The sequence below is a fragment of the Oscarella lobularis genome, chromosome 2, assembly GCF_947507565.1.
Source record: "Oscarella lobularis chromosome 2, ooOscLobu1.1, whole genome shotgun sequence".
NCBI classification, from domain to species: domain Eukaryota; kingdom Metazoa; phylum Porifera; class Homoscleromorpha; order Homosclerophorida; family Oscarellidae; genus Oscarella; species Oscarella lobularis.
Window position 1 is genome coordinate 3,378,870 of NC_089176.1, and position 22,086 is coordinate 3,400,955.

The window sequence follows — 22,086 nt, forward strand, 5'->3', positions numbered from 1 at the left end:
GCCGGGGAGAAAAAATAATCAATTATACTAAAAGCTTTTGCATACAAAAGTCCCTAAGTTCTATTTTTCCTAAGAGAACAATTCCAAATTTTCCCTTATGTACTCCCTCGACTTGATGTCAGCCCACCGAATCGGTTCTGGCACGCGATACCTGGAACACTTGAGCACAAGGCGAACGGCTGTGTCAAGACTGACACGATGTCCTACAGATACATAAACGGGATTCGTTGACTCCTTACCAGTCAACACAGCCTAAAAAAGGAAGTTAGGACAATAATTGGAGCAGTTATTCCTGTACTTTGCCTAATACTGTACCAGTTGTTCCTACTAGAGGAAAACTGTCACCTTCTCCCTCGAGCGATTCAATTCGCCTTCGATGATCCTCGTTCTTTTCTATGCCTTTCGTGCAGAATAATTTCTTGGCAACTCCAATGCAAGGCATGTCATTTTCCACACCCACGTGGCAAGCAAGCCCAGCGCCTACGCAGACGAATATAAAGGCTTTCTAGTCCTGTTCGCATCTTTCCCACCGCGACTATGAAGCAGTCCATTGCCATCAAGAAATAACATCTGTGATCAAAGGTTGCTACTGAGACAGGAGCCCCCCTTGGATGCTCTTGTTACTTGAGGCATAAGACCTGGCTTTTCCTTCCTTAGCAAGTCTATTTCATTCTTAATAAATGGACCCTCTCGAAATGCCAGGTAGCCAGGAATGTACGGCAACGTCAGCTTTATCATGGAGCAACTACAGTGCACCAACTGGCACAGAAAGAATACTGCTACTGTAAGCAGATCGATATTAACTAACCCCCTAACAATGCTCACGTACTTCCAGATCGGGATAGGAGAGAATTACGAGGGCGGCGCAGGCGTTCACCGAATCGTCACGCACGAACGATATGTCGGCGCCGCCTATGTACTTGAGCCCTTCGAATGTGATTGGATCAAACGAAAGATCGTCTTCGACGACAATTCGTTTCTCGAGAGCGATCTGTTCCCTTCCAAAAGCCGGTGGATCCTTTTGGGGCCTCACTTTGCAAAATATTACCTGGACCACTTCTCTTTTATCGTTTGAGGTGTAATATCGCCTTCCGCTGCTGATGCCATTGTAAAGTTCGCTAAAAACGCACAACAAATCAATTTTAGCGTGCGTTAAGTCTTTAGCGTTGCTTCTCGTTAGCAACCGCCGATAAACGCTGCGTTTTTTCGCTCGTAGACGAAGCGAAATGGCCGAAACGCTTGCTGGAAGCGAAGCGACCGAAGCTGCATCCGGAGACAAGCCACAGGAGCGCGACTTTCGGCGTCTCTTCAATTATCCGCTTCTGCAGGTAAACGAGACCGATTCCTATCGCCGTAACATAAACGCTTTGCCTAATTAGAGCTCAGACATGACCGAAGAAATGCGAGTCGAAACGATGGAGCTGTGCGTGACGGCCGTAGAGAAGTTTCCGTCCAACAACGAAGTGAGCTCGGAGCATCACGTGATACACGCATCTAGCTCTGTCCTCTTTCCCCTGTGAGAAGGCGGCGTCGAAAATGATCAAAGAGACGATGGATAAAAAGTACGGGCCCGCTTGGCACGCGGTGATTGGCGAAGGATTCGGCTTCGAAATGTCCTATGACCTCAAATCGCTCCTCTACATGTTTTTCGGTACACAAGCAATCCTAGTGTGGAAATGCTATTAGAGAGATAGTAGTACAGTAGCAGTGCTTATTGGTAGACGTGTGCAGTGTTCTGTGTACTTATGCCCGCTCTCCTTTTGCGTGGCAAGGACTCCAGGTAAATAAATTAGGCACCAATGCTATTCGTAAGATATCATTGTCATGGCGGACACAAACTTCTAACCAGTATAAAAATCAAAGGGGGCATATAATTCTAAGATGGGACTAACTGTACAATGTACACCTAACTACACTGTATAACGCTGTAGTGTCATGATGACATTGATCCGTACCTTAATTGAACGTGTTCTCCTTTCTGCCTTCTGTCGTAAATTCCAAACATTTTCAGCAAACTTAGCTTCAAGCGTAGCCAACGCGACGGCGGCTCCTTGCGGCCCAAGTAGTCAAAATCCGCAACCTCTACGTGACGTCGTCGATATGTCTTATACTGGTGATAGAATCCAGCGAGGAAGACGATGAGAATGACGCAGATGACGGTGCCGACGACGGCGGGAACAGTGTACGAAACAGTTTTAGGAACGTTGTTTGTATCTATAGTTCAATAACCATGAACTATATATAAAAGTGTATCTGAGAGTGTACGTACTTTGAATTACGATGGGATGGAGACCATGAGCGTGACTGGCGTTGTTCCTTGCGGTGATGTTTATGAAGCAATTGCCGGACTTTTCAAATCGAAGTGGTATGCTGACGTTTTCTTCCTTTGTAGATTCAGTGCAGTCTTCTTTTTCATGTTGACACGTAACGTAGCAGTAGGATATAGGGTGGCTGTAACAAAAAAATATGAATGCTGAAAAAGAAGAGGAGTTACCTAACCTTCCCTTGCAGGAGACTGTAATGTTGAACTCTTTATTCTTTTGAACCTGTTTGGGTGCACTGATAATCAAGCCTTTGACAGGATCTAATTTAGAAATACTGCATAAGACAAAGCATGCTATCGTTTCCCCCCTTGTTTTCAGACCTTCAATACATACTGTTCCATTGACTTGTGACAAATACCAGTGCCGTGGTAGAATCCCTGTAGCTGCATGCACTGTTAAAGAATATGCAAAATTTCCCGAGGCCGAGTATAAAGACTGCGCTGAAGGTGACAATGAGGGCAGTGGATCAGACGGATAGCCACCGTCAAAGTGCCACGTGTAGGTAATGGCTTTTATGCATTTCGTCGGATTGTAAACCGTTGCACTGAACTTCACGTATGACCCAATGATTGTACAGCAAGTGGGGCAGAGTAGACTGAAGCCTGATACATTATAACCCACTACTGGAGTCACGTCAACAGACACCACAAGTTGATCTAGAAGCGAAAAAATGAAATATTTCATTTCATATCAATTTTTTCTTTCTACCTGAAATTTCAATAGTGATGTTTCCTGACGTAAGAAAATAGCGAGACTCGTTCACTTTTACCGAGACGTTCACGTGAAATGCGTAGAATCCGCCACTCAGTATGGGCAACGCAACATTAGCTGGTATGCCAGGAGACTTCTCGACGATTTTGATTCCATTATTTCCAACGCGCCAACTGTAGACAATAGTTTCGGCGTCGTCAAACTCAGATGACATATTGTGGGTGAACATGCTGACGTCAGTCGCACAGGACGGAAGTGACGGGCTGGTGGAGTGAAAGCCAACAAAAGCATCTAGGAGAATAGGAGAAAAAAGAATGAAAAAGTAGACAACAGACAAAGGCGTCTCCTAATCAATAATCGTGCACACCTCTCTGTATTAGCCCTTTCATACAATTTTCTTAGCTAGGCTTATTACAAATGACCGCGCCACATAAACACTCACACGTCACCGCTATCCAAATCGGGCGTGATTCGAGCAGGGTCCCGTTTTCGGCGACGACTCGCGTCGTGACGTTGTGAAGACCGACGCGCGCGTGGGACGCCCATCGGTGTCGAAAGAGGGACGTCTTCGAGTGGGAAAGCGATTCGTTGACGCGCCAGCGCCCGTCGACGAACCATTCGATCGCGACGGCGTCGACGGCGACGAGGGTCGCGGAAAACGTCGAATTCTCGCCCGGCGAGGCGTACTGACGACCGACGATTCGTAGTTCGATAGCGGAAGCGTGAGACGAATCGTGTAGAGTCGCTGCAATAACAGGAACTTTCGGTTTTTGGCGAGAAGGTCTCAGGAGACCGCGCGGATCCCTCCCCTTTCCGTACCTTGGCTCGAAACGAGCTTCGGCTCGAGAAGCGCGACAATCGCCAAGAAGAAAAGGTGCAGGCGTTCCATTTTCGATGGTGGGCTCTTTAGTCCATTCACACTTTTGCACGCTGCACGCAACTGACTGCTGTATGGTCTCTGTGTGGTCACGAGGAAGTGTAGCGCACGCTCAAAGGAAACGTCACCCAGTCACACCCCCCACACCCCACAAGATTGGCAGCGGATTCCAAGAAAGAGGGGACTGCGCACGCGATATTTCGGCGTCAACACTTTCATAATACATGTATGCACCGTGAACTTTATCTAGTTGCGTGCTAAACGATTTATCAATTAAAACAATTAATTTTTATATTGCGCCTCTACTTCCCGTATTGCTCGATGCTCCCGGTTTTCTCGAATCGCCTTCAAATCGCGAATAAACTGTCGCTCTCGCACGAGAGTGCTGTGCTGCTTCTCCAGCCGAACTTTCTTGTCTCGTAATGCTCGTCCCTCTTGTATAAGAGAGAGCAGTTCCCGTCTGAGTTCCTTATTCTCGGTGCGTATCTGTTTCGTGTGCTCTCTAAAACATCTCACCGCTTGCTAAAAAATAAAGAGAGTGTACTGTCTATGGTCATAACTACGCGTATCTACTCTACGTGCTCTCTTAGTATAGAACCCTTCGAAATTTTCTCGACGTCCTGGCTCTCTTACCACGTTCGCTTTTTGTTGAAGTTCGGCCACTTTGGCGTCGGCGCTTTGCTGAAGATCTCTCTTCTCGGCGAGAAACGACGACTTTAGCTTGTGCACTTCGTCGGCGTGACGAAAGCGCATCATGTCGACTTCCTTCTCAAGACGACGAATCTCTGACTCCTGTGCCTCCTGAAGCACCTGCGGCCCAAAGCTAATTGCCTCTATTCATTCGTAGATAAAACTGCTTACTCGATATTCATCCAAATCATTGAGCTCTCTTTCAGTTTTAGCCAATTCGGACTCCTTTTCTAACATAATGGTTCTCAGACCTAAAGAAAAAGTAGAAGGCCTCGTCGCTTGGAGGAATGACGGACCGTCTTTTCTCCTTTCGTATTCGCTCATCATATGAGCCGTCTGCTGTCGTACGCTCTTCAGCTCGGCATCGTTACGATCGCTCAACGTCACGATCGTCGATTGTCGTTTCTGCGACTTTTTCGACATGTACGACATGTATTCGTGCTGTGAAATAACCACGCGACTCATTCGGTTCTGCAAATTAAATTATTATATTTACGCTTTCGACTCTCGTCTTCTGGGCTTCCTCCTGTAGCCAATCATTGTCCTTTTGTCTGCGTAAGGGAAAAATAGAAAATCGCGGCTACGAATGGGATCCCTTGTCGATTCCACGACGTACAGGTCTTCCAGTTGCTTCTTCAGCGCTTTTATTTGTTCGTCGAGGCCGTCGAGTCTATAGAAGGCTCGAGTTCAAAGGCGTTTCCCTTCGAGGAGGTGCCTACTCTTGACGAAGAGCGACTTCGTGCTCCGTAGGCACTGCTACATCGATTTTGTCGTAGCTCTTCTTCGGAGATGCTTCTTTAGCCGATTTCGCTTTGTTCTTCTTCGGTGGCATGGCGATGAATAACGCGCGCTAGAATTACTCTCGTGTAAAAAATCAACACTCAATTCATTATTCGACCATTCGCGAATATCTTACGAACTCATCAAATACGTATAAATAGCGTAGTAATGAAAACCCGATCCGACGAGAGTGCATATATGCCAGAGAGCGTGAGCAAATGGAATTCGGCCATCGCACTTAAAAACGACAACGCCGCCCGCATAAGCGAGACCACCGAGAGCCAGCTCGTTAAAACCAGATAGTACCTAACAAAAAAACACGTGATGATAGATATCGTCATGAAATTTCCTGCCTCATCGTGTTTCATGAGAAGAATATAAGCTGGCAAAAATCCCACTATTAAATAAAGAAGCGTTTCAAGAGCTTTGTTCCTTAGAGAGAGAGACAGAGAGAGAGAGAGGACAGAGAGGAGAAAGAAAGAGAGAAGAGAGTGCGTTTAGAAACAAAGTCTCGAGAAGTGTCTTACTGTTCTATGAAAAAGAGACTGTAGAGAGAGCCAAGCAAAGCCATCAGCCACATCAGAAACATCATTCTCATCCCAAGAGCATCAGGGAAATTAACCAAGGCCAGCCTAAATAATAAAAAATCAAAGGTCAACTAAATTGGTCAACAGACGTTTCCCTATACCATGGAGTGTAGGACGACGCTATGTAGACGTAAATACTCGTTCGATCTCCAATCTTGAGCCAGTGCCACCATCCAGTTCTGACGATATCAAAAAGCCTTACAATAGTATTGTGTCCTATTCGAGGGCGTACTTCCACGCGAAAATGCAGTAGACGTGATAGACGGTCGAGGAGACGAGAAGAAGAACGAGCGACGCGCCGAAGACGAGAGCGCAGACTTTCTGCGTCAGATCGGCGCCCTTTTCGACGAGCAGCGACGTTCCAAACGCGACGGGAAGAATGGGAACCTAAGAGTAAATTAGATGAGAGAGGAGAGAGACGAGAGACTTTGTACGCCGTGGGTGAAGCTGTTTGCCAGATGTTCGAGAAACGTCGGCATGTAGGGATCGGCACTCCGCGGTCGCGGATTCATGCAGTGATCGAGCAACGTCATTTCGAAACCATTCGAATGAACGAAGCACTGCCTTGACGTTCGCTTCCAGATAAACGCGCGCTAACCAGATGTGCGTGGCGGGAAAAATAAAAAACAAACAGGCTGCACTTTTGTTGTAGACACTAGTTTGTTGTTGAAAGTCCTAAAGATTTATTAGAAAGGACAAGATTTTAAATGCTGAAATACCCACCAAAGAGTTTCATCAAAGTCGACTTTGCTCCGACGTTCGACTTGCTGCTAGTTCTCTTCATTGACGCGACCCTTGTTCTCATATCCGGCTTAGGTGGCTTGGGTGGTGGTTGCAGACCACCAACGTGATCCTCCTTTAATTGAGATTAAATGCCAGTTGCTAGAGGTTCCCCACGCTTACATGAACGGTAGATTGCCTAAGCAGACCTTCATGAAAAGATGTTCTTTTTGCATTATCAAGGCCCTTCACTTCACCAAGACTCGCGGAAGCAGTAGACCTACGTCGCATATTTGAGACGGTAGCTTCAACAATTTGATTAGGCAGGTTGCGAACGTTTTCAACTAAAATACCTGTTACGGTGTTGGCTCGTACTATGGGACTGACGGAGACTGGCGTGTTGATTGAATCCGTGCTACGTGCGGACGTCTCTAATTCTGCAAGAACACTTAGACACGATGCCTTAACAACCTATCTTTCTCACCTTTGTCAGGCGTTTTCTTAGCCTTGGCCACTGCTTCTTCTAACTCGCGAAGTTGAAGGAGAAGTGAATCTCTGCAAAGAAACTTGCTAACTGGCTATCATTCGTATGACTATAAAACCTGTGAATTTGAGTCTCTTTTAAATTCTTTTCCAGCTTCACTTCCCTTTGGCTAGACTCTTCCGATGCACCAGTCAATTCTTTCAATTTGAACTGATACGTCTTCCTCTCGCGATCACGTTCGGTTTCAAGTGCAGCTAATTTTGCTTCCAAGTTTGCCTTGTCTCGTTGGAATTCAGAAACAGTCTTAGACACACTTTCTGACGACGACGACGCTTCCTTTTCCAAACGAATTTTAATTGCCTTGATTTCCTGATCTTTCTCGTCGTCCAACTCTTTCATTTTCCTTAGTAGCAGCGCTACTTTGTCCTCCAATTCATTCCGCTTCACCACAGATTCCTCGTACGCTTCATTTAGCGATTCAATTTCTCTGCCTGATGCAGTTGATGACTCTTTCAATTGAGCTTCAAGCTGAGCTATTTCACTGTCTTTTGCAGAAACAGTCTTTTCCTGCGCAAAAATAGATATGAATACCTACCTAACCCTGCTCCCAAAGTTTCCTAACCCATTTTAAATTTTTGACTCGCAGTTCTTCTGCATCCTTTTCTTGATCGGACAAACGCTTTTGAACTTCACTCAGCTGACGTTTTAGTTCATCGTCTACGTTCCTGCTCTCTTCCAAGCGCTGATATGATTCCTTCAAAGAAATATAATCTAATTCGACCTTGGACGCCTTATCTTCCAGAGTTTGACAGAGCTAAAACAGCAGAAGGCCCTATTGCAACTACGTACAGGAGGGATACACTAACTTGACTCTTTTCTTCTAGTGCCTGCTTGAGACGTTCGATTTCCAATTCTAAAGACGTTGAATCGGTTTTTAGTTTTTTTAATTCCTCCTCAGCTCTCTTCAGTTCTTCGCTTCTCTTTTCGCTCTGGACGACTGATTTTTCCAAGGCCGCATCTAACTCCTCCCTTTGAATTTCTCTCTCTTTCTTCATCGATTCGATCTCCGCTTCTAACACGGTCTTTGCCTTTTCTACGATTTCAAGTTGAGCAGAAACGTCTGCTTTTGTTTTCTCTAGCTCAGTCAGAGCCGACTCCGCGGAGCACTTTTTCTCGCGCTCCGTCTTGCATGTCTCTCTCAGCGTGTCACATTCCTTTTCAATTTCCTCCAATCGGTCTCTACAAAAACAGAAGAAACGTATAGAAATTATCGCGCGTTTCTTCTAATCCTATGAACCTTAGATTTTTAACAACACTGTCAGACTCTTCAGCTGCGCTGGCTTTGGCCGACGCCAAGGTCGACTCCAATTTTTTCACAGAAATAGCGTTTTCTTCTTTCAAATTTTCAATTTCTTTCTTCCACGTGTCTCGCTCCTCTTCAAGTTTCTTTTCCCACTCCGCTTTCATCAAACTTATATCGCGCTCGTGATGGGCTACAAGTTCCTCCTGTTTGGCTTCAAACGTCTTTACCGTCTCCATCAGGGTTTCGTCGTGCTCTTTTTTCATTGCAACAACTCTTTCATCAGCTGACGTTTCTTTAGTTTTGTGACTCTCGGTCTCCTTACGCAACTCGTCCACTTCGTTTTCGTGCAGCTGCTTCAATTCTTCCATTTTCGTTTCGTACATAAACGTCGTTTCTTGAATTTTGCTTTGCACAGCCTCTCTTTCTCTACCCATCTCTTCCTCTCTTTCGCCGACGAGCTTTTCCAGCTCTTCGCACTTTGAATTCGCCGACCGGAGATCCTCCTCCAGGCGTTTCTCTTTGGCTACCCACTCCGACGTTTGACTAGACAGCAATTGATCCGTCGCCTCTTGCGATGAAACAACGACGGCATCTCTTTCCTTCGATAATTCCACTAGTTTACGTTTAAGTTCATCCTGCTCGGCTTCAGCAGTAAGAAGCTATCAAATCGCAGTTGTACCATGACATGGACATGAAACATTTTTACCTTATTTTTGAGATCTTTGTTTTCTTTTTCACGCATTGCTTCTTTTTCTTGCTTGGCCTTAAGATCTTCTTTTGCAATCTTCAATTGCTTTGTGAGAGCAGAGACCTTGAAAACAGAACGTTCGCGTGGCGTCTATAAAACATAGAGACAAAGGTACCTCGGCTTCCAAAAGAGCTTCAAACTGGTCGTCACGAGACGTAGACTCCAATTCAACGGTTTTATTGTCCAACTCATCTCCGGATGCTAGATCGTCTACCTCTGCCATTTTTCCAACAAATTCGTCTTGCTCGTTAATAAATTACAAATAATGTATTTGTATCCTTTTTATTGTTACCTTCTTGAAAAGATGGTTGCTCCGCTTCCACCTTCTGATTCTCTTCAGACGTTGCAGCAGGAGAAACTTCGACGTCGGGTAAAACACGCTTGTCTGAAGTAGTCTTCTCGTCCAAGTCTTCGACAGCACTCTCAAAGCTCTTTTGAGTATTCTCAGCACTTTCTTCAGCCCGTTTCAAAGCGCTGACGCACCCATTGATTGCCTCTATCCAGTTCTGCCTCGCAGACAAAGTGTCTGAGCAGCAAACAAAGACTCGATCAGCGGTCTATAGGAGGGGAAAAAAGCATAATTTATTTATTGAGAACGGTGCTTGTGTACGTTCTACCATTATTTCGAATTCATATCCTTTTTTCGAATCGATTTCTCGAGCTCCGGTGCACCGAAGTAGATCTATTATTCCTTGAGGAGTTGCCGTCTGCAAAAATCATACAGTAGCATGAGATCAATACGTTTAATTAACCGCATCCACCTTGTCGTCTTTAAAATAAGACAATTTGCCTCCTTCATCCATTACAAACCAGCGGTCTTTAAAACTCTAAAAATGATACAAGTTTAGTATTACTGCATTGGGCAATCCCAACCTTATTAGATCCTCCCTGCTTCTTCAGCCAACCTTTCATTACTTTTACATCAACCTAAAAGTGCAGTGTTAGCTACGTGCAATCGGCACCGGGTGCCGTTTCACGCACCTTTGCTCTTATGGTCATCGCTCTCTCTCTGTCTGTTCCAAAAGAACCGCTCCTCGATTCCTCGCGAGAGAAGCTCTTTCTCGCTTCCATTTTCACCTGCGACGTCGTCGACAGAAAAGGAGCAAACGCTTTGAACCACGCGTCGATCTCCTCCTTCGTTTCGGCTTCGACGTAGTACACTCTCCCCGTCGTGTGCAGCGCGAGGCAATTGAATCGACGCACGTCTGCCTCGGCGTCGGTCACCTCGGTGCAATCGGAGAGCCGAATCGTACCAAGCGATTTCTTCGACTTTTTGCGGAAAGGGACGAAACTAAAATTTCGCCGTCTTATTTCTTTGCACGGTTTTACCTTCTCGTCTTCGTAATAGTTCATTTCTCCGTCGCTTTTTAGAACAAACCATCTTTTCTTCCATTTCTTGCGTTGGAGGAATTAAGTCACGGTAATTAATTAAGATAAAACGAATCTCGTTTGTGACGTTTACCTTTGAGAATGCACTCTTTGTGCTGAGATCCGGTGCTTTTGTTAGAAAGCCTTCCTTGAGAGTCTAGAGGAGAACAGTTCTGTGTGTGCAATCAAGGTTTCAACTTATTTTGCTAACTGCCAGTGATTTCGATTCGCTCGAACTTCTCTCGAGATGTTCCTTTTTGCTGTGAAAACAGTTTTGGCATTTGTCCTTCTTGAACAGGTTCGGCGTAAAGTTGCTGCAAACGCTTCTTCCTGAAGCCATATTGTTCGACACGCCTTTCGATCAGCCTGCGCGCTTTAGCTGCCTACTTTCAGCGCGGGTTTTTCCACGTGAACTGTAAACCAAACCATACACCTTGTGACACGAAACTAAAAACTTACGTGCACTCGGCATTTACACGCTCTTTCGCAAAGACGAGATTAGGGGAGGAGTATCCATCACGTGAGAAGTGACCATCTCAAACAAAGAGTCTACTACTCATGGACGTCCTTTTGACGGCGCTTCTAGTCTTTACTGTTGCTGCGTCGCTGGCGGAGCAGCCTCCTAATATTGTCGTGCTCTTTGCAGACGACTTTGGATATGGAGACATGGCTTCATATGGTCATCCGACTCAAGAGTGGAACGCTCTTGACGACCTGGCGAGCGAAGGTCTCAGGCAAGGAAAAACATTTCTACGTCAAATCTGACCTCTCATAACTGTCCTTGGCGCAGGTTTACTCAGTGGTACAGCGGCGAGTCTCTTTGCACTCCCAGTCGAGCGGCCCTACTCACCGGCCGTCTGCCCGTACGATCGGGAATGATTCCTGGAGGAGAAAAAGAAAATCGAGTTCTTGGACCAACGTCCAAAAACGGCTTGCCTCAGGATGAAATCACGATCGCGGAACTGCTCAAGACGAAGGGCTATGCAACGGGTCACGTTGGCAAGTGGCACTTGGGAATCAACGCAAATACGGCAACCGACGGAGCTCATCTGCCCGCTCACCACGGATTCGACTACGTCGGTGAGTTATCTAACGAAACTACCTATCAATTAATTAGGTGACTGAACTGATCTTCTACTCAGGTACAAGCCTGCCTTTCTCCAATGTGTGGGGCTGTGACGACACGGGTGTCCATGAGAAACGACCCGACAATAAGGTTTGCTTCGCTTATCACAATACGACGATCTTCCAGCAGCCGATCAATCACACCGAATTGACGCCGTCTCTCGTGCGCGATGCCGTCGGCTTCATTCACGATCATCGCACCGACCCGTTCTTTCTCTATTTCGCCTTTGCTCACTGTCACGTCAGCATGTTCTCGTCGCCCGGCTTTACCGGAGAATCGGCGCGCGGCGTCTACGGCGACAATTTCGCCGAAATGGCTTGGGCCGCCGGCGAAGTAATAAGCACGCTCAAATCGTTGGATCTGGCCAATAATACGCTCGTCTTTTTCACATCCGACAACGGGCCCCACATCGAATTGTGCCTCGAAGGAGGATCGGCTTCGCTTCTGCAGGGAGGTAAGAGCATGACGTACGAAGGCGGCATTCGCATGCCGGCGATCGCCTGGTGGCCGGGAAAGATTCAACCCGGTCGCGTCACGTCGCAGATCGCGAGCACCATGGATATATTCGTTACGGCGGCGAAAATCGCCGGCGTCGACTTACCGACGAACGTGACGATCGACGGTCGCGACATATCGCCGATTCTGTTCGACGTCGACGCGAAAACGCCGCACGACTTTCTCTTTCACTACTGCTCGAGTCGGCTCATGGCCGTGAGACACGGGCCCTACAAGGCGCACTACTACACGCAGATGCTCCCGCTCGCCAACTACACGACCGTGCACTGCACGAACGGATCGCCGCACGGGGAATTCTTTCAGGGGTGGGCTTGCTACGGGCCGACGGTCACCGAACACAATCCGCCGCTTCTATTCAACGTCGAAGCGGATCCAAGCGAGACGTACGCGTTGAACGCCGCCGAGTACGGAGACGTTCTCGCCAAGATCGCTGCCGCCGTGACCGCGCACAAGGCGGCGTTGAAGCCGCGACCGCCGCTGCTCGGCGTGAACGACGCTCATCTTCAGCCGTGCTGCAATCCGCCTCACTGCGCTTGCGAGTAAGAGACGAGCATTCGTTTTTTCCCTCTATACAAAAAAAAACAAGAAAAACAAAAGAAAAAGATAGAAACGTAAACGAAGAGAAAGAGCTACTCGACCAGCGGGATGACGTCTTCGTCGTGTGTGGTGAAAAGGAATTCTCTCTACTGTATTTTTTTAACGTAGTTTCTCGGTATGAAACCTTGTTGCGATCCGACTCTCGCCAGGATCCACTCGTCCGTCGAATGCTCGTTGTCGACGTCGGTGATGATGTCGCCTCCCTTCACAGCAAAATCCGAATCGGTGTCGTTATAGTCGTACAAAACTTTCCATCGAACCTAGAGACAACAAATTTGACCCGCTCGTACTCTCCTAGTCTAATAAGCCGAATTTTTGCCTTTGGTGGTTGCTTTGGCGGTTGCTTGGAAGGTTTTGTCGATGGCGGCGGCGGTGCCGCTGAAGCGCCAGCGTTACCATCCGCTTCCTTCTGTCGTTTTTTATAGATGGGGCTGTCCGCTATGGAACCCGGTTTCGCTTCGGATCTGTTGCCCGCTTTCCCCGCATCGCCGCCGCCGCCGAAGGCCTTTCTCTTCACCGGGTCAGAAAACGGCGCTGCGGACGTCGCGGACGCTTCCAATTTCGCCTTGAATGCACCGATTGAGATCGGCGGTGGTGACGTCGCCGCCGCCGACGACGCCGACGCCGTGGTTACGGATGGCTCCTTCGGGGCCGGCGCTTTTCGCTTCATCAACGGAGTCGTCGGAGCGGAAGAAGGTGATTTGCCTTCGAGTTTCGCTTTGATTGCACTGAATCCTGACGGGCCGCCGCCACCGCCGCCGCCGGTTACTTCCGGCGGCGCCGTTCCCGATCTCGAATCGAGCGTCTTGCTCTTCGCTTTGACTCCAGGTCCTCGGCCGTAAATGGGATTAGGAACGGGCGACTTTTCTTCCTCCTTCTCGCGACGAAGACTCGGAAGCGTACCTGAGCTACGCGGCACTGACGAAGGCAGGCTAGACGAGGCGGCAGCGGCAGACGCCGCCTGTTCAAAACCGCTCAACATCTTGGCTATTCCGCCGCTCGATTTCCCCGAGTCAATAGACTCGGACTTCGTTATCGTCGACGTCGATCCCTTAGGCGGACGTCGCGGAAGAGTAGCGCTGCCGCTCGCACGCGACGCCATAGGCGGCGCGAGACTGTTTCCGCTCGAATGCGACGATCCCGGAACCGACGAGCTACCGCCGCTGAGCTTCGACGACGTTTCCGCCGATGGCTTCTCCTTTTCAATGTAGTTATTCGGAACGAGACCGCGCTTGTTGTTGCCGATCAGCTGCGCGCCCCACCAGCCCGAATCGCTCGTCTCCAGCACGCGTAGCCGATCGCCGACGTAGATCGTCAGTTGTTCTTCGTTTTGCGCCACGAAATCGTATATCGCTACGTACTAGGAGAAAACAATGTGCGAGAAGAGAGAGACGTCAATAAACGTCGTACCGCGTCTCCATCCAAAACGTCATTAGCAAGTTCTGTAGAGACGAAGGCGTTGTTCTTCTTTAGTCTATCGCTATTTCTCGACACGTTTTCTTACCGGTTGCATTATAGTAGTCCGGAATGCCGCTGTCGGAGTCAGCGTCGCCGTCTTTCTGAAGTTGATCGACTACCTCGTAAATTCCGCCGCCCTGAATTCAAGATTGCCTGCGACGTCTACAACAACGCGATAGGAGCGCTCTTACCTCGTCCTCGTCGCTGCAGATGTCTTCGAGTCTTTTAAACGTGACGAAATTCTGGGGTATGCGACCCAACGCGCCGCCCAAATCGACGGCAAGCAGCCACTCTCCGCTCATCTCCGCGACAACATTAAAAACGTCACCCGACTAAAACGCAAAAAAAAAGAATAAAAATCGTTTCCTTTTATCTCTGTTGTCTGCACCTTAAAGGAAATTGCGTCTGACGGGTCTGTGACCGAAGGGCTGAAGTTGGCGTTGGCGTAAGCCTTACCAATCGGCTTCTTTTTATTTTCTGGACGCGACTGAATCGGTTCGTCGAATTCTTCGTCGTCGTCGTCTTCTTCTGGCGGAGACGCCGGCGGTCTTGGTTGGGAAGGCGGCGGCGGCTTCGATTTGGGATCCGCGGACGGCGGAAGAGGCAGTGGTCGGTCTCTCGCGCCGCCCATCGATCCGTACGGCTGACATTTTGTCTCAAGTTCGCCTTTGAATGAAGAAATTGATTTTTCTTTATCCTGCAAAGTACGATAGGACACCGTTTCTTTGTATACATATATATATATATATATAGAAACTTACTGGCGTTTCGGCCTCGGAAAGTCTCTTTTTATCACTACTAGAACTTTTTTTGGCCAACCCCAATCCTGTCAATCGCTTCAAAAAAGTTTTTCCTTTAGCACCTTTCTTCTAAAAAAAATCACAGACACATACAAATAATCAATATTGACACGCACAAAAACAATTTCAAACTCATTCCTAATTAAAATTAAACGTAAACACTACCTGTTGTTTCTCAGCAGCTATGTCAAGCGCGCCTAAAGAAGAAAAATTCCATTTCAAAACAACTCGCGTCCTACTTTCTAAAATAGACGCTGACTTCTTTTCTTCGATAACGATCTAGGAATTTCCTTTCCATTGCTAGCGTTCTCGTTGACGCCCAGTCCTTCGGCAGCTTCGTAGTCCTCGAACACCACGCAGATTTCTTCGCCTTTCCAAAGTTCCAAAGCAATGCCAAATGGCGTCGTCCCAGCGTCGTCGGTCGCCTGCAACGCCGCCGTTGCACCGCTACTTCGAACGAGTAGTTGAGCGGCGAATTTCGGCAGATTTCGCTTCGCCGCAAAGTGGAGTAACGTCCATCGGCAAGATGCTAGAGGAGCAAATCGATAATAATGCCAGGGAAAGGAGAAGACCGCAAGGTGGGCTCGATTCTAGAGACAAGGAAACTAACTGCCTGTCGAAACGTCGCGCGCGGATTTCGGCTGGGAACGCGAGGGGGGGGGGGGGGAGGGGGGGGGGGGAGGGGGAGCGCATTCATAAAGCCACCTTTCTCCCTTTACACTCATAACGCCGGGAACCGGGCTTTCCTATTTTATCTCTGCCTTCAGTCACACTGTAACCGCAGGTTTCCGGCGTTACGTTCTCTACCTCCAAAATAGTTCATCATCGTCAGATCAGACGGTACGGCGAGCCGATCGCACAGATCCTCGAGCTCTTCGTCGAGCACGCGCGAACCGATGAAGTCGTCCGGCAAGCACTGAGCGATCGCGGCGGCGACGTGAACGGTCGCCGAATCAGGAAGAAGCTCGCATATCATTCGATAGGCGTGCGCGAAGCACAATTTGAACGGATCGACGCGAAACGACTTGCCGACGGCCGTGGTCGTGACCGTGACCTCTTCGGCTTCGTCGTGAACTAGATAATATATATAGAGCGAGAGAAAATACTGTAGTCGCTTTTTCTCCTACGTCCAGTCTTCGCGAGAAGCGTTCGCGTGTCTAGTCGACTTGCGGTGCCCTGGCTGCGCTTTTTCGTGCGTTTTCCCTTGAAGACGAGCGTGAAATCGTCGGCGCCCGCCGGAAGCGGTTCGTCGAGGGTCACGACGAACGGTTTCGTCGTCTAGAAGCGGCGAATTTACGCGTCGGAGTCGCGCACTTGTCGTTTCTTACGTCGCACGGAAGCCTCTCCGGGAAGATCGTCTTTACCATGGGGAAATCGAACTCGAAAATCGATCGCAGTCTTCGAGATCCACTCTGCGCGATGCAATTCCCGTTTTTTAGGTGTTTTCCTTTCTGCGCTGTACGTTAGAACGACGAAAAGCAAAAGGGGACCCGCCCCGTTTTTGGGCCTGAGTTTCCCCCCCCCATTGTCGCGCTCTTAGGCCACGTGGCATCTCTTACGTCTCTCTATCGCGCCTTCCTTTGTTTGACGTAAGGTTTCTTCGCGAGTTGTCACTCGTTAGGCAAAACGTGCGCTGAGAGGAGAGTTCTGCTGCAAGATGCCATCACAAAGACCATTTACTTACTGTAGAAAGACGAATGTGAGAATCGCAACCAACTGGCAGTAAGATCTCTCCTCAGTAAGAGTAGTTCTTCCGGGGGTTGGTGTATTTAATTCAAACTAGGCACGTGATTCATTTATTCAATCGTTAACTAGATGGGGAAAATTAAAAAAATAGTTTACCGTCGTGTTCAGGAAAGAGATCCATCTCTCGACGAACGTTTGCGCAATTCCTTTTGTACGGAATTCCAATCAGGTCTGCTGAGTCCACGTATTGACGATGATGAAAAAATAGCTGATTCTTGATAATCTTGATGCCGTGGCAGTGGAGGAGGAGACCTTCTTTTCTCGGGCATCATTGCCTTTTTCTCCGATTTGGGACTCTGCAGTTTCTCCTGCCGCTGATGTCCACGAGCTGCTGTTACTCGCTTGCCTAAGCCCTGCGAGAAAAAGTCTCAACATGACGTTTTTCTCCCGGTGACTTACATCTGCATGTGAAAACAACGGAGATTCTGTCTGTTCAAGATAATTTGACGGAACCGTTCCCTCGTTCCCGGCATCGTCTCTAACATTCCACCATCCAGATTCGTGCTGATCGAGTATGGTAACGTAGTCGCCAGCATTCACTTCGAGATCGGCGTCTGACCGAGGCTTCCAGTGGTACTGTACTCTGTAGCAGAGACTGGAATAAGGATTCTCTAAAATCCATATGTACTTAGAAGCAATGAAAGCTTTGTACGTGAAAAAAAAACTTACCACATTCTACCTTCACCCAGTTACTCCAATCATTGTAATCATCTTCTATGTACTACAAAAAAGTGTTTAGTAAGCGAATGAGCTATTCCCTTTCTCTACCGAAGATTTCTCCTCCGTCTTCAGTATCTCAATATGAGATTTCATTACGCGACCTTCTTTCCTATTTTCAACGGCCTTTAGCCACGGGCCGTCGAAATTTTCTACAATAAAAATCTCCGTTCCTTTCTAAATAAATCAGATATACGCTGTGCACACTTTCAATGTCCATTAATTAAGCGTACTTTCAGTTTTAAAAACTTCTCCTGCTGTGCTGATGGAATGAAGTCCGACTTCACGATTGCTCGTCCAATAATGCGCCTCATGTACATACCCTTTGAGGAACTCGTACCCTGAAGTAATATGTTAATTTCTAAATGCAGCTGACTATTGTCATGTACTTTGATTCGCTTCTTAAGTTTAGAGCCTATACCGTGTGGAAACTCAGATGACAGCAGATGGCCTTATCACAGGTCTCACCTAATTTTCGTAAGTCAAGGCGTCTAAACAATTTTCTAGTCCTTTTCATTTTTGTCTGTAGAAAAAGGTGATCATTAACCTATGAGCAAGATTCTAATTCTTTTTACCTTTTTCTTTTCCAAAAGAACACTTGCAAGTGCATCTATCGGTGCATACGCAAAAGCGACACAATCACACGAGAGCAGGCAAAGTAATAAAGAGACACGTACTCGACTTCGATTGTTGAGACGACGAAGACATTACCTTGCCAATTTCTGCATAATCAGAAAGAGGAACGTGCTGTTCCACAGCCAAATCCTAAACAGAAATAATCAAACCAGCCCATTGGCCAATGTACATAACACGCCTTGTAGTCAGCGAACAACTGCACAAAGTTGCTGTCCCCTCGAGCCGTCGCCAGTTCTATGGGAGTCATTTGGCTTTTGCTTTTTGTCTGCAACGCACTGTAGGCACCACTACTGTTTGCCAGAAGCTGAGCAGCAAATTGCTTCAGCCTTAGTTCAACAGCCAAATGCAGGAGAGTGCCAGCACTGCCCAAATTCTCATCCAGCTGGCCTATACAAATAAAATTAAAAAAGCATCAAACTTACTACAATTAATTAATTAAATTGTATTAATTAATCAATTAATCAAAGCCTTAATTTTTCCTGCTCACTTCCAAAGAATCTTCGAAATGTCAAATCGGCCGGAATAGGCGGATGGTCTCGCTCGCAGAAGTCGGCCAATTCCTCGTCGATCGTCGTCACTTCGGAGTCGATCTCGGCGTCACTGATTGCGCTCCCCGATCCGACGAACGCCTTCGCCAGTACGACGGGCACCTGGAGAGGAACGTCGCTCGGAAGAAGATCGCAAATGAGCTGGTAACGATTGAGAAAGTTCATCGAGAAGGGATCGACTTTGACGGCAACGGACACGCCGACGACGTGCACACGCGCCTCTTCCGCGCGCCCGTATCCTAGTTTATTCACAGAATACAGGAACTGCTTTGTTTGCAGGCGTGTTTGTGCGGCTTACGGCCGACGGTTCCGATTAACGTTCTTCGATCGAATTTGATGGCCTTTCCGTGGCGGCGGCGATTCGTTTGTAGTCCTTCGAAAATGAGACAGAAATCGGTTGCCTCTTCTGGGAGTTCGTTTTGGAGAAGAACGACAAACGAGCCGCCTTCCTGGAGACGAGCCACAGTCTATTGCGATCCGTCACATATGTTTGGGCTTACGTCACAAGGAAGTTTGTCCGGAAAGACTTGTGCGTCCATATTGCGAAAGCGTACGGAACGACGTTTCTGAAACGCTGGAGTGGGGACATGCGCAATTGCCGTGCTTTCAGTTTCCAAACATCCGTTCGCCTACGTAGCGTCTTCTACCACAGGAGGCAGGAGCACCTACAAGCAGTCAATATCTGCACATTACTGGTTCGATCTTTACTGGCTTGGAGGGAGGTAGATTCGTCTTATGTCTCGCTCGACTATCCCCGCAATGTTGATATCCGGATGTCGACAGTGGTCGAGCAGCTCCTCGACAGTGGCATACTCTCCCATTCTTTTCTCCCATTCTTCTAAAATGATGTAAAGACGATCGGATAAAGAAGAATGATCGGGAAGTCGAGAAACGATGTCGAGTATTTCGCTAGTGCGGCAGTCGAGGAGGCAACGCCCGAGCGCCAGGTACTTTTCCGCACCTAAGCGAGAAATAATGGAGAATGCATCTCGAAGTCGCACTCCTTCAGGCAGCGGTACTCCTGAAAAAAAACCCAGACGAGTAAGTCCACTAATGATATGATATGATTGCATGGCTACCTGGCGATGATGAGTTCGCCTTTGGCGGAATAGGCGGAGCGGGGAGCTCCCATGCCGTTATCCACTCCTTCCTACCGGATAACATGCCGCCTCCTTCAAAGCACAGCTGTACCTGAAGCGACGTCACGTCACAACCCCTTTCGATATTCCTGTCGCAATAAAAACTGCGTCGTTCAGGATAGGCCCTATTTCGTAGAAGTTTCTCAATGACCTGAAACGGAATAACAACCCTGTCTTCTTCTTCTCGTCTTGTTGTCCAGCCGCCAGCACGTCCGCATCGGAGACTGGAGACTCTCATAGCCAGATCACTTCTCTTCTCCGTGTCAACGAACAGAGGCACGACTTTTTTCTTAGTAAATCGCTCCGCTGTCATCTCCGATTCGGCCCTCTTTACAGCCTGGTCGCAATTACACGTCAAAAAGACTTCGAGTTGCAGGCAGTCCGGCATGCGCATGATGAACACCTGAGCGACTACTTCAACTCGGCCTTGAACGGAAAGGCAAAATTCGCAGAACCAAGTTGCAGTTATTTGAACGAAATCTTTACGAAGGTGAATTTTCATCCCGTTTTCTTTCACAACCGTTTCATTTAGATGTTTGAGTGATGCTATCAACGTCCAGGGAAGACCAGCTGCAGCGTTATTGCAATAATACACGCAGATTTCACTCGATTTGTTCTCCGCTAAATGAAGATGATGTCGAATGAAAACGTCGGCCGGTTTTAGAAGATGCGAATTGAAGGAAACGTGAACGACGTCAAGAAAAATGTGATGCTTGTTGGCCTTTTCTGAAGACCTTAAACAATGTAGTTCCAGTGCACAGTTGACAGATGTGTGAGCAGAGAAGGCGTGCGAAGGAACTTCGACGAAACAGTCGGTTTCCGGGCTCGATACCGTTCCCCCATTTTCACCAATTGAAGTCGAAACTGTAAGCCACTTTTCAAAATGTAAACAACTAAATCTAGTGCGCAGAGTCATATCTTCCGTGGTAGTGCTTGGAAGCATTGGAAGCCACTCAACAGCATTGACGTAAAGATGTGCGCAGCTGTCACTCTTCCTCCACGCTTTCTTCTTCTCTACCAGTGACGTAATGCTACTCGATGCAGGAAGGCTTAATTTTCTGTTCCTAAATGTTACATCAGTGATAGTAGTCTCAGGTGTCATTGGCAGCCCTCTCAGCCAGTCCTGACGACTTCGTTTGAGTAGTTCAAATTTGTCCACTATCTGCAAACAGTCGATAAAGTCAGATTTCTCTAAAACGATTAACTTCACGGTTTTACTTCAAGTGTTTTGGAGAACTCTGGAGCCACTTGCTTGTCCCTTGACAAAATTGCGTCTTCGTTTTCTGAATCCAAATGCAAGCAAATGCGTGGCAGATCAACGTGATAACATCACCCATCCCTTACCTCCTCCAGATTTGACCGAATTCAATAGATTCCGCAATAGGAATTTTGAAAACTGGTGAAGATCCATTTCCGTGCAGAAATGATCAAGTTTTAAACGCACGTCAAACGGATACACTTCACCTAAAATTCCGCAGTGAATCTCTAAAAAACGGAAATCGTGCATTTATACGGAGAACGGCGATCACGTCGAGGCGAGTAAGACGAGGACGCTCCTCGTGGAATTGAATGAACGAATGATCCATGGAGGTCTTATCGTGAGCTTCCTTTCGCAAGCCAAGAGCGATAATGAGCGGCACGGCCAACGGCGTGCGATTTTCTGGCAGAAAGCCGGATATTTTCGCGAAACAGTCGACGAAGCGAAAATCGAAGGAATTGTGAAGAACAGCGTCGTTGGCAACGACTGTTGCGCGCGTTGATTCTGGAACGCCGTGATCTACCGGCAAATTAACGTAGGTACAGTACTTCGTATGGGCGTTGCCACTCTACCTGGAATGACAAAATGGAAAGTACGAAAGTCGACTCTCTCGGCATCAGCCCGACTGTTTTTCCTTCTTCCAACAAAAAGAATTTCGTACGACGCGTTCACGTCCGGAGCTTGGACAACAACATCGAGGAACGTGACCGACGCACGTTCTCCGCCCTGTAAGAAGATCCTTAGTAGGCTGTTCGCTGTACAGCACTGCACTAACGTGCAAGTATCCTTCCGCAGGAGAAAGTCGGACCCTCGAAACTATCCTCGAAACTGGATACATTTGAGTACTTGTGCGCATGCGGTGACACCGCCTGTAAAGCATAGTAGACATGTATGATATATCTATGCGTAAAGGAAGGCGTCAGAATCTTGTACATAGAAGACGTCACGTTTCT

General features: G+C 47.7%; 10 protein-coding genes across 13 annotated transcripts; 2 read left to right on the top strand and 8 right to left on the bottom strand.

Annotated features, from left to right (window-relative positions):
• Window position 1: 1 nt before the first annotated feature.
• On the bottom strand, window positions 2-1,545 carry LOC136183608 (endonuclease V-like). Of its 2 annotated transcripts, none has more exons than XM_065970309.1 (6): window positions 1,049-1,545; window positions 830-998; window positions 625-759; window positions 531-570; window positions 316-480; window positions 2-252 (listed from the first exon to the last, which is right to left on the bottom strand). In XM_065970309.1, the coding sequence occupies exons 1-6, from the start codon at window positions 1,105-1,107 to the stop codon at window positions 236-238; spliced, it is 585 nt and encodes a 194-aa protein (XP_065826381.1). In that variant the 5' UTR covers window positions 1,108-1,545; the 3' UTR covers window positions 2-235. The 2 variants fall into 2 exon arrangements, with proteins under 2 accessions (XP_065826381.1, XP_065826380.1); XM_065970308.1 differs by having other exon boundaries at window positions 299-480; window positions 1,049-1,530.
• LOC136183610 (dynein axonemal light chain 4-like) lies at window positions 1,165-1,814 on the top strand. Its single transcript, XM_065970312.1, has 3 exons — window positions 1,165-1,328; window positions 1,380-1,463; window positions 1,525-1,814. The coding sequence occupies exons 1-3, from the start codon at window positions 1,227-1,229 to the stop codon at window positions 1,684-1,686; spliced, it is 348 nt and encodes a 115-aa protein (XP_065826384.1). The 5' UTR covers window positions 1,165-1,226; the 3' UTR covers window positions 1,687-1,814.
• LOC136183603 (uncharacterized) lies at window positions 1,786-3,997 on the bottom strand. The gene is made up of 7 exons (XM_065970304.1): window positions 3,855-3,997; window positions 3,478-3,780; window positions 3,033-3,326; window positions 2,645-2,980; window positions 2,500-2,584; window positions 2,270-2,451; window positions 1,786-2,214 (listed from the first exon to the last, which is right to left on the bottom strand). The coding sequence occupies exons 1-7, from the start codon at window positions 3,922-3,924 to the stop codon at window positions 1,934-1,936; spliced, it is 1,551 nt and encodes a 516-aa protein (XP_065826376.1). The 5' UTR covers window positions 3,925-3,997; the 3' UTR covers window positions 1,786-1,933.
• A 136-nt stretch (window positions 3,998-4,133) lies between these two features.
• On the bottom strand, window positions 4,134-5,435 carry LOC136183607 (coiled-coil domain-containing protein 166-like). The gene is made up of 7 exons (XM_065970307.1): window positions 5,322-5,435; window positions 5,219-5,272; window positions 5,099-5,153; window positions 4,899-5,043; window positions 4,774-4,853; window positions 4,546-4,722; window positions 4,134-4,434 (listed from the first exon to the last, which is right to left on the bottom strand). Exons 1-7 carry the CDS (start codon window positions 5,432-5,434, stop codon window positions 4,195-4,197), a joined length of 864 nt encoding a protein of 287 aa, XP_065826379.1. The 5' UTR covers window position 5,435; the 3' UTR covers window positions 4,134-4,194.
• Window positions 5,436-5,469: 34 nt separating this feature from the next.
• On the bottom strand, window positions 5,470-6,559 carry LOC136183609 (monocyte to macrophage differentiation factor-like). The gene is made up of 6 exons (XM_065970311.1): window positions 6,404-6,559; window positions 6,202-6,356; window positions 6,071-6,148; window positions 5,910-6,014; window positions 5,736-5,814; window positions 5,470-5,688 (listed from the first exon to the last, which is right to left on the bottom strand). The coding sequence occupies exons 1-6, from the start codon at window positions 6,500-6,502 to the stop codon at window positions 5,515-5,517; spliced, it is 690 nt and encodes a 229-aa protein (XP_065826383.1). The 5' UTR covers window positions 6,503-6,559; the 3' UTR covers window positions 5,470-5,514.
• LOC136183597 (golgin subfamily A member 6-like protein 22) lies at window positions 6,531-11,451 on the bottom strand. 2 transcript variants are annotated; one of them, XM_065970296.1, is made up of 21 exons: window positions 11,359-11,451; window positions 11,052-11,306; window positions 10,804-11,005; window positions 10,687-10,749; window positions 10,554-10,619; window positions 10,206-10,493; window positions 10,098-10,151; window positions 9,986-10,051; window positions 9,842-9,931; window positions 9,517-9,781; window positions 9,340-9,440; window positions 9,183-9,287; window positions 8,471-9,135; window positions 8,040-8,412; window positions 7,796-7,987; window positions 7,292-7,740; window positions 7,174-7,244; window positions 7,043-7,126; window positions 6,873-6,994; window positions 6,693-6,825; window positions 6,531-6,644 (listed from the first exon to the last, which is right to left on the bottom strand). In XM_065970296.1, exons 3-21 carry the CDS (start codon window positions 10,930-10,932, stop codon window positions 6,625-6,627), a joined length of 3,336 nt encoding a protein of 1,111 aa, XP_065826368.1. In that variant the 5' UTR covers window positions 10,933-11,005; window positions 11,052-11,306; window positions 11,359-11,451; the 3' UTR covers window positions 6,531-6,624. The 2 variants fall into 2 exon arrangements, with proteins under 2 accessions (XP_065826368.1, XP_065826367.1); XM_065970295.1 differs by having other exon boundaries at window positions 9,340-9,464; window positions 11,359-11,449.
• Window positions 11,025-12,994, top strand: LOC136183604 (arylsulfatase-like). The gene is made up of 3 exons (XM_065970305.1): window positions 11,025-11,326; window positions 11,383-11,672; window positions 11,735-12,994. The coding sequence occupies exons 1-3, from the start codon at window positions 11,151-11,153 to the stop codon at window positions 12,775-12,777; spliced, it is 1,509 nt and encodes a 502-aa protein (XP_065826377.1). The 5' UTR covers window positions 11,025-11,150; the 3' UTR covers window positions 12,778-12,994.
• LOC136183598 (protein nervous wreck-like) lies at window positions 12,775-16,869 on the bottom strand. Its single transcript, XM_065970297.1, has 14 exons — window positions 16,774-16,869; window positions 16,649-16,722; window positions 16,418-16,540; window positions 16,217-16,367; window positions 15,897-16,163; window positions 15,349-15,618; window positions 15,255-15,286; window positions 15,051-15,158; window positions 14,678-14,986; window positions 14,481-14,621; window positions 14,336-14,426; window positions 14,242-14,273; window positions 13,151-14,191; window positions 12,775-13,091 (listed from the first exon to the last, which is right to left on the bottom strand). Exons 3-14 carry the CDS (start codon window positions 16,454-16,456, stop codon window positions 12,918-12,920), a joined length of 2,655 nt encoding a protein of 884 aa, XP_065826369.1. The 5' UTR covers window positions 16,457-16,540; window positions 16,649-16,722; window positions 16,774-16,869; the 3' UTR covers window positions 12,775-12,917.
• On the bottom strand, window positions 16,870-19,354 carry LOC136183602 (uncharacterized). 2 transcript variants are annotated; one of them, XM_065970303.1, is made up of 14 exons: window positions 19,237-19,354; window positions 19,035-19,185; window positions 18,676-18,975; window positions 18,474-18,575; window positions 18,367-18,422; window positions 18,230-18,317; window positions 18,128-18,162; window positions 18,021-18,075; window positions 17,942-17,967; window positions 17,786-17,893; window positions 17,604-17,729; window positions 17,505-17,556; window positions 17,235-17,446; window positions 16,870-17,188 (listed from the first exon to the last, which is right to left on the bottom strand). In XM_065970303.1, exons 1-14 carry the CDS (start codon window positions 19,273-19,275, stop codon window positions 16,940-16,942), a joined length of 1,599 nt encoding a protein of 532 aa, XP_065826375.1. In that variant the 5' UTR covers window positions 19,276-19,354; the 3' UTR covers window positions 16,870-16,939. The 2 variants fall into 2 exon arrangements, with proteins under 2 accessions (XP_065826375.1, XP_065826374.1); XM_065970302.1 differs by having other exon boundaries at window positions 18,367-18,575.
• LOC136183600 (uncharacterized) lies at window positions 19,304-21,970 on the bottom strand. Its single transcript, XM_065970299.1, has 8 exons — window positions 21,909-21,970; window positions 21,706-21,859; window positions 21,389-21,652; window positions 21,220-21,339; window positions 21,094-21,158; window positions 19,816-21,037; window positions 19,445-19,757; window positions 19,304-19,401 (listed from the first exon to the last, which is right to left on the bottom strand). The coding sequence occupies exons 3-8, from the start codon at window positions 21,459-21,461 to the stop codon at window positions 19,380-19,382; spliced, it is 1,815 nt and encodes a 604-aa protein (XP_065826371.1). The 5' UTR covers window positions 21,462-21,652; window positions 21,706-21,859; window positions 21,909-21,970; the 3' UTR covers window positions 19,304-19,379.
• Window positions 21,971-22,086: the final 116 nt, after the last annotated feature.

Bases quoted from the DNA above. Each gene is read 5' to 3' on its own strand.
- LOC136183608 (XM_065970308.1), bottom strand. From the start codon at position 1,107: ATGGCATCAGCAGCGGAAGGCGATATTACACCTCAAACGATAAAAGAG. The intron at 571-624 runs GTAACAAGAGCA...CTTTGATCACAG, and splicing joins AGCCAGGTCTTATGCCTCAA to ATGTTATTTCTTGATGGCAA. The intron at 253-298 runs GTACAGGAATAA...TTCCTTTTTTAG, and splicing joins CTGGTACAGTATTAGGCAAA to GCTGTGTTGACTGGTAAGGA.
- LOC136183610 (XM_065970312.1), top strand. From the start codon at position 1,227: ATGGCCGAAACGCTTGCTGGAAGCGAAGCGACCGAAGCTGCATCCGGA. The intron at 1,329-1,379 runs GTAAACGAGACC...TTGCCTAATTAG, and splicing joins TCAATTATCCGCTTCTGCAG to AGCTCAGACATGACCGAAGA. The intron at 1,464-1,524 runs GTGAGCTCGGAG...CCCTGTGAGAAG, and splicing joins AGTTTCCGTCCAACAACGAA to GCGGCGTCGAAAATGATCAA.
- LOC136183603 (XM_065970304.1), bottom strand. From the start codon at position 3,924: ATGGAACGCCTGCACCTTTTCTTCTTGGCGATTGTCGCGCTTCTCGAG. The intron at 3,781-3,854 runs GTACGGAAAGGG...CTGTTATTGCAG, and splicing joins GAAGCTCGTTTCGAGCCAAG to CGACTCTACACGATTCGTCT. The intron at 2,452-2,499 runs GTTAGGTAACTC...TTTTTGTTACAG, and splicing joins ACAGTCTCCTGCAAGGGAAG to CCACCCTATATCCTACTGCT.
- LOC136183607 (XM_065970307.1), bottom strand. From the start codon at position 5,434: ATGCCACCGAAGAAGAACAAAGCGAAATCGGCTAAAGAAGCATCTCCG. The intron at 5,154-5,218 runs GTACGTCGTGGA...TCCCTTACGCAG, and splicing joins AAGAAGCAACTGGAAGACCT to ACAAAAGGACAATGATTGGC. The intron at 4,435-4,545 runs GTAAGAGAGCCA...TTTATTTTTTAG, and splicing joins TTCAACAAAAAGCGAACGTG to CAAGCGGTGAGATGTTTTAG.
- LOC136183609 (XM_065970311.1), bottom strand. From the start codon at position 6,502: ATGACGTTGCTCGATCACTGCATGAATCCGCGACCGCGGAGTGCCGAT. The intron at 6,149-6,201 runs GTACGCCCTCGA...TGATATCGTCAG, and splicing joins TACTGCATTTTCGCGTGGAA to AACTGGATGGTGGCACTGGC. The intron at 6,015-6,070 runs GTATAGGGAAAC...TTTATTATTTAG, and splicing joins GCGTCGTCCTACACTCCATG to GCTGGCCTTGGTTAATTTCC.
- LOC136183597 (XM_065970295.1), bottom strand. From the start codon at position 10,932: ATGGCTTCAGGAAGAAGCGTTTGCAGCAACTTTACGCCGAACCTGTTC. The intron at 9,932-9,985 runs GTGGATGCGGTT...TGATTTTTGCAG, and splicing joins CTTATTTTAAAGACGACAAG to ACGGCAACTCCTCAAGGAAT. The intron at 6,645-6,692 runs GTGGGTATTTCA...ATAAATCTTTAG, and splicing joins GACTTTGATGAAACTCTTTG to GACTTTCAACAACAAACTAG.
- LOC136183604 (XM_065970305.1), top strand. From the start codon at position 11,151: ATGGACGTCCTTTTGACGGCGCTTCTAGTCTTTACTGTTGCTGCGTCG. The intron at 11,327-11,382 runs GCAAGGAAAAAC...TCCTTGGCGCAG, and splicing joins CTGGCGAGCGAAGGTCTCAG to GTTTACTCAGTGGTACAGCG. The intron at 11,673-11,734 runs GTGAGTTATCTA...TCTTCTACTCAG, and splicing joins CCACGGATTCGACTACGTCG to GTACAAGCCTGCCTTTCTCC.
- LOC136183598 (XM_065970297.1), bottom strand. From the start codon at position 16,456: ATGGTAAAGACGATCTTCCCGGAGAGGCTTCCGTGCGAC. The intron at 15,159-15,254 runs GTAGTGTTTACG...GATTTTTTTTAG, and splicing joins TAGCTGCTGAGAAACAACAG to AAGAAAGGTGCTAAAGGAAA. The intron at 14,427-14,480 runs GTAAGAGCGCTC...TCTTGAATTCAG, and splicing joins TCTGCAGCGACGAGGACGAG to GGCGGCGGAATTTACGAGGT.
- LOC136183602 (XM_065970302.1), bottom strand. From the start codon at position 19,275: ATGGACGCACAAGTCTTTCCGGACAAACTTCCTTGTGAC. The intron at 18,976-19,034 runs GTAAGCCGCACA...TGAATAAACTAG, and splicing joins GTTAATCGGAACCGTCGGCC to GATACGGGCGCGCGGAAGAG. The intron at 17,894-17,941 runs GTACATGACAAT...ATATTACTTCAG, and splicing joins AACTTAAGAAGCGAATCAAA to GGTACGAGTTCCTCAAAGGG.
- LOC136183600 (XM_065970299.1), bottom strand. From the start codon at position 21,461: ATGGATCATTCGTTCATTCAATTCCACGAGGAGCGTCCTCGTCTTACT. The intron at 21,340-21,388 runs GTATAAATGCAC...GCGGAATTTTAG, and splicing joins CGACGTGATCGCCGTTCTCC to GTGAAGTGTATCCGTTTGAC. The intron at 21,038-21,093 runs GTAAAACCGTGA...GACTGTTTGCAG, and splicing joins AGTTCTCCAAAACACTTGAA to ATAGTGGACAAATTTGAACT.